The 6,000-nt window shown below is 51.6% G+C and overlaps 1 protein-coding gene across 11 annotated transcripts in view; it reads right to left on the reverse strand.

Moving 5' to 3' along the window:
* sema4d (sema domain, immunoglobulin domain (Ig), transmembrane domain (TM) and short cytoplasmic domain, (semaphorin) 4D) overlaps window positions 1-6,000 on the reverse strand; it is an 82,685-nt gene that overhangs the window by 18,404 nt on the left and 58,281 nt on the right. For all 11 annotated transcript variants that reach the window (XM_036936874.1, XM_036936876.1, XM_036936875.1 and 8 more), the window contains 2 exons: window positions 4,030-4,181; window positions 1,225-1,400 (listed from right to left, as the gene is read on the reverse strand). In XM_036936874.1, coding sequence (XP_036792769.1) covers window positions 1,225-1,400; window positions 4,030-4,181 — 328 coding nt within the window. The remainder of the gene's footprint in view (window positions 1-1,224; window positions 1,401-4,029; window positions 4,182-6,000) is intronic.

Here is a 6,000-nt window from a genome sequence, read left to right on the forward strand (position 1 = left end):
GGCCAGGCACAATCAAATCATTTGCGGTAGGACTCCCTCTAGTCATTTGTGCATCTTAATTATTTAATCAAACAACTTAAGAGCATCAGACAAGCTCAGTGCATATAGTTGATTTGATTCAAACATAGGATGTGTGTCTATATATGGAAAAATACAGGTTAATAAATTTAGATCAATTGATTGTTCGAAAGAACTGACTACTCCTCTTGGTCTACCAAGATTATTATATATAGATTTTTTTAGTCGGTTGGGGACAGCCGTTCCTAACTGTTGCCGGAGAGGAATGAAACCACTCAGGAAATGTCACCATGATTCCAATCATGACTTTTAAACAGGTTAGTTTTGTTGAGGAACTACACTGTTGTTGATCCATCCTGTTTTCTCCTATCACAGCCATTAATTGTTGTAACTAATTGACAGAGTGAAAAGGAAGCCTGTACAGAATAAAAAATATTCCCAAAACATAAATCCTGTTTACAACAAGGCACTAAAGTAATACTGCAAAAAATGTGGCAAAGAAATTCACTTTTTGTCCTGAATACTAATTGTTGTGTTGCGTTTGGGGCAAATCCAATACATTACGGAGTACCACTCTCCATAGTTTCAAGCATAGTGGTGGCTGTATCATGTTAGGGGTATGCTTGTAATCGTTAAAGACTGGGGAGTTTTTCAGGATAAAAATAGACTGAATAGAGCTAAGCACAGGCAAAATCCTAGAGGAAAACCTGCTTCAGTCTGCTTTCGAACAGACACTGGGAGAGGAATTCACAATCCAACAGGACCATAAGCTAAAACACAAGACCAAATCTACACTGGAGTGACTTCCCAATAAGACAGTGAAATTTCCTGAGTGGCAGAGTTACAGTTTTGACTTAAACCTGGAAAATCTATGGCAAGACCTGAACATGGTTGTCTAGCAATGATCAACAACCAATTTGAAAATACTTTGAATAATACAAATAAAAAAAATGTGAGCAAATGTTGCACAATCCAGGTATGGAAAGCTCTTAGCTTCTACAAAGTATTGACTGAGGGGTTTGAATACTTATGCAAGGGTGTTGTGTGTAGTTGATTGAGATCATTTTTTCATCCATTTTGAATTCAAGGCTGCATCACCAAAATGTAGAATAAGTCTAGAGGTGAATACTTTCTGAAGGAAATGTAACATGTTAATAAAATGGAGTTTGAGTTATTACAGTGTCCTGACTGAGAATCCCAACTCACCACTGGGATGTGAACACTCCGTAGATGACAGTCTCTCTCCAGTCAGCAGTCTTCAGTATGAACACGTCATTAACCACGTTGAACACGAAGTTGAGCTCTGGCATGGAACACACCAGCTTGGCCTTCAGGAAACTGGTCCATTTCTTCTGTAGCGTCCGTTGGCCCCCCAGATCACCCTGCAGAGAGATGAGGCACATTTATATATAATAATAATAATAATAATAATAATAATAATAATAATAATAATAGCATATGACAGTTAGCAGACACATTCATCCAAATATAATTTATGTATATTTGATCCCTGCAGGAATTGAACCCACAGGCAGTTGAAACCGGACACAGTGAACAAACTGTACTGTGGTAGGAAGAAGCAAAAGAGTAGGAAAGAGAGGGAAAGGAGCGAGCGAGGGGGGGAGGGAAAGGAGCGAGCGAGAGGGGGGAGGGAAAGGAGCGAGCGAGAGGGGGGAGGGAAAGGAGCGAGCGAGAGGGGGGAGGGAAAGGAGCGAGCGAGAGAAAGGGCGAGAGGGAGAGCGAGGGAGAGAGAGAGAGCGAGGGAGAGCGAGGGAGAGCGAGGGAGAGCGAGGGAGAGCGAGGGAGAGCGAGGGAGAGCGAGGGAGAGCGAGGGAGAGCGAGGGAGAGCGAGGGAGAGCGAGGGAGAGAGAGGGAGAGAGAGGGAGCGAGGGAGAGAGAGGGAGAGAGAGGGAGAGAGAGGGAGAGAGAGGGAGAGAGAGGGAGAGAGAGGGAGAGAGAGGGAGAGAGAGAGAGCGAGAGGGAGAGAGAGGGAGAGAGAGAGAGAGAGAGCGAGAGAGAGCGAGAGAGAGCGAGAGCGAGGGAGAGAGAGAGAGCGAGAGAGAGCGAGAGAGAGCGAGAGGGAGAGAGAGGGAGAGAGAGAGAGAGAGAGCGAGAGAGAGAGAGAGGGAGAGAGAGAGAGAGAGAGCGAGAGAGAGCGAGGGAGAGCGAGGGAGAGAGAGAGAGCGAGAGAGCGAGGGAGAGCGAGGGAGAGCGAGGGAGAGCGAGGGAGAGAGAGAGCGAGGGAGAGAGAGAGCGAGAGAGAGCGAGAGAGAGCGAGAGAGAGCGAGGGAGAGAGAGAGCGAGGGAGAGAGAGAGCGAGGGAGAGAGAGAGCGAGGGAGAGAGAGAGCGAGAGAGAGCGAGAGAGAGCGAGAGAGAGCGAGAGAGAGCGAGAGAGAGCGAGAGAGAGCGAGGGAGAGCGAGGGAGAGCGAGGGAGAGAGAGAGCGAGGGAGAGAGAGAGAGAGCGAGGGAGAGAGAGAGCGAGGGAGAGAGAGAGCGAGGGAGAGAGAGAGCGAGGGAGAGAGAGAGCGAGGGAGAGAGAGAGCGAGGGAGAGCGAGAGCGAGGGAGAGCGAGAGCGAGGGAGAGCGAGGGAGAGCGAGGGAGAGCGAGGGAGAGCGAGGGAGAGCGAGGGAGAGCGAGGGAGAGCGAGGGAGAGCGAGGGAGAGAGAGAGAGAGAGCGAGGGAGAGAGAGAGCGAGGGAGAGAGAGAGCGAGGGAGAGAGAGAGCGAGGGAGAGAGAGAGCGAGGGAGAGAGAGAGCGAGGGAGAGAGAGAGCGAGGGAGAGAGAGAGCGAGGGAGAGAGAGAGAGCGAGAGAGAGCGAGAGAGAGCGAGGGAGAGCGAGAGAGAGCGAGAGAGAGCGAGGGAGAGCGAGAGAGAGCGAGGGAGAGCGAGGGAGAGCGAGGGAGAGCGAGAGAGAGAGAGCGAGGGAGAGCGAGGGAGAGAGAGAGAGAGCGAGAGAGAGCGAGAGAGAGCGAGGGAGAGCGAGGGAGAGCGAGAGAGAGCGAGGGAGAGCGAGGGAGAGCGAGGGAGAGCGAGGGAGAGCGAGGGAGAGCGAGGGAGAGCGAGGGAGAGCGAGGGAGAGCGAGGGAGAGCGAGGGAGAGCGAGGGAGAGCGAGGGAGAGCGAGAGAGCGAGGGAGAGCGAGAGAGAGCGAGAGAGAGCGAGAGAGAGCGAGAGAGAGAGAGCGAGGGAGAGAGAGAGCGAGAGAGAGAGAGAGCGAGGGAGAGAGAGAGCGAGGGAGAGAGAGAGCGAGGGAGAGAGAGAGCGAGGGAGAGAGAGAGCGAGGGAGAGAGAGAGCGAGGGAGAGAGAGAGCGAGGGAGAGAGAGAGCGAGGGAGAGAGAGAGCGAGGGAGAGAGAGAGCGAGGGAGAGAGAGAGCGAGGGAGAACGAGAGGTGGGGGAGAGCGAGAGGTGGGGGGAGAGCGAGAGGTGGGGGGAGAGCGAGAGGTGGGGGGAGAGCGAGAGGTGGGGGGAGAGCGAGAGGTGGGGGGAGAGCGAGAGGTGGGGGGAGAGCGAGAGGTGGGGGGAGAGCGAGAGGTGGGGGGAGAGCGAGAGGGAGGGAGCGAGAGGGAGGGAGCGAGAGGGAGGGAGCGAGAGGGAGGGAGCGAGAGGGAGGGAGCGAGAGGGAGGGAGCGAGAGGGAGGGAGCGAGAGGGAGGGAGCGAGAGGGAGGGAGCGAGAGGGAGGGAGCGAGAGGGAGGGAGCGAGAGGGAGGGAGCGAGAGGGAGGGAGCGAGAGGGAGGGAGCGAGGGGGAGGGGAGAGCGAGAGGTGAGGGCGAGAGGTGAGGGGGGAGAGCGAGAGGTGAGGGGGGAGAGCGAGAGGTGAGGGGGGAGAGCGAGAGGTGAGAGGGGAGAGCGAGAGGTGAGAGGGGAGAGCGAGAGGTGAGAGGGAGGGAGCGAGAGGTGAGCGGGAGGGAGCGAGAGGTGAGAGGGAGGGAGCGAGGGCGATGAGGCAGGGAACGGCGTGGTAGTGCCAGTGGCAGATGGTTAGCCGTTCCGCTGACGTGTCCTGACCTTACAGACGCGTGCTATCCTGGGGATGAGCAGCTTGCCAAAGAACTCGTACTCCACAGACACCTCAGTGAAGAAGTAGTAGATCTTATCGTCCTCACCATCTGCACTGTTCTTCCCCTCTCTGATGACATCAGCAAAAACAAAACTGGGTTCTATGGGGTCGAGAGAGATATTCATGGTCAGTGGTAAATAAATGGTTTCTCTGCATATTGAAAAAGAGAACCACACAAGTGTTCTACTCCACTAGCCAGCACCTCTCCTAAACAGGTGTTCTACTCCACTAGCCAGCACCTCTCCTAAACAGGTGTTCTACTCCACTAGCCAGCACCTCTCCTAAACAGGTGTTCTACTCCCCTAGCCAGCACCTCTCCTAAACAGGTGTTCTACTCCCCTAGCCAGCACCTCTCCTAAACAGGTGTTCTACTCCCCTAGCCAGCACCTCTCCTAAACAGGTGTTCTACTCCCCTAGCCAGCACCTCTCCTAAACAGGTGTTCTACTCCCCTAGCCAGCACCTCTCCTAAACATGTGTTCTACTCCCCTAGCCAGCACCTCTCCTAAACAGGTGTTCTACTCCCCTAGCCAGCACCTCTCCTAAACAGGTGTTCTACTCCACTAGCCAGCACCTCTCCTAAACAGGTGTTCTACTCCACTAGCCAGCACCTCTCCTAAACAGGTGTTCTACTCCACTAGCCAGCACCTCTCCTAAACAGGTGTTCTACTCCACTAGCCAGCACCTCTCCTAAACAGGTGTTCTACTCCCCTAGCCAGCACCTCTCCTAAACAGGTGTTCTACTCCCCTAGCCAGCACCTCTCCTAAACAGGTGTTCTACTCCACTAGCCAGCACCTCTCCTAAACAGGTGTTCTACTCCCCTAGCCAGCACCTCTCCTAAACAGGTGTTCTACTCCACTAACCAGCACCTCTCCTAAACAGGTGTTCTACTCCCCTAGCCAGCACCTCTCCTAAACAGGTGTTCTACTCCCCTAGCCAGCACCTCTCCTAAACAGGTGTTCTACTCCACTAACCAGCACCTCTCCTAAACAGGTGTTCTACTCCACTAGCCAGCACCTCTCCTAAACAGGTGTTCTACTCCCCTAGCCAGCACCTCTCCTAAACAGGTGTTCTACTCCCCTAGCCAGCACCTCTCCTAAACAGGTGTTCTACTCCCCTAGCCAGCACCTCTCCTAAACAGGTGTTAGTTTCTTTCGCCTCCAGATTTGTCTGTATATTGTGAGTGAGGAAAACTTGAAGGTTGATCAGCTGTTACTTTTTAGAGGATCTTTGATGTAAGCTCCTTAAAACCCTTTACACTCATGGGAATTGGCCTATATGAGCAGGGCTAAACAGAAATGTCTCTTACAGAATGCATATGCATAACCATGGTAGCAATTGAAAAGGGAACCATTTGGAGATTATGGGAAAATTATTAGACCAAAGTTGAGGACAACAGTTCACCTGACAAAAAAATCAACAATCCAATGTTTGGATTCAGTTATGTGCATTTTACATTTCCTGTACTTTTCATTGCATTTCCTGTACTTTTCATTGCATGTCCTGTACTTTTCATTGCATTTCCTGTACTTTTCATTGCATTTGTGTATAACAGACTCTGAAAATACTCTGGATACATTCAGTAACATGATAAGAATATTCCTGGAAAATGTGGGGTAGCTGCAACATAACACCAAATAAATGACAAGGTTTTGAGTGAGAGGACTAACTGGTGTCTCCAAGTGGTCACACACACACACACACACACACACACACACCTACATCTCCAAAAATGTGCTTTCAATGCACTTTTAAGACTCAAAGAAGAGTCTTCAACTGTACGTTTTTGCTCTCCCTAGCTATGCCGTCGAGGAACTGACACTAGCACACATGTAGTAGTTTGGAACAACTCTGCGTCCCCACCTTCACACAATTACTGTTGTTTAACGCAATCCAAAAACAACCCATTATAAATCTAAA

This window comes from Oncorhynchus mykiss, chromosome 12 (assembly GCF_013265735.2).
Source record: "Oncorhynchus mykiss isolate Arlee chromosome 12, USDA_OmykA_1.1, whole genome shotgun sequence".
Classification (NCBI taxonomy): Eukaryota; Metazoa; Chordata; class Actinopteri; order Salmoniformes; family Salmonidae; genus Oncorhynchus; species Oncorhynchus mykiss.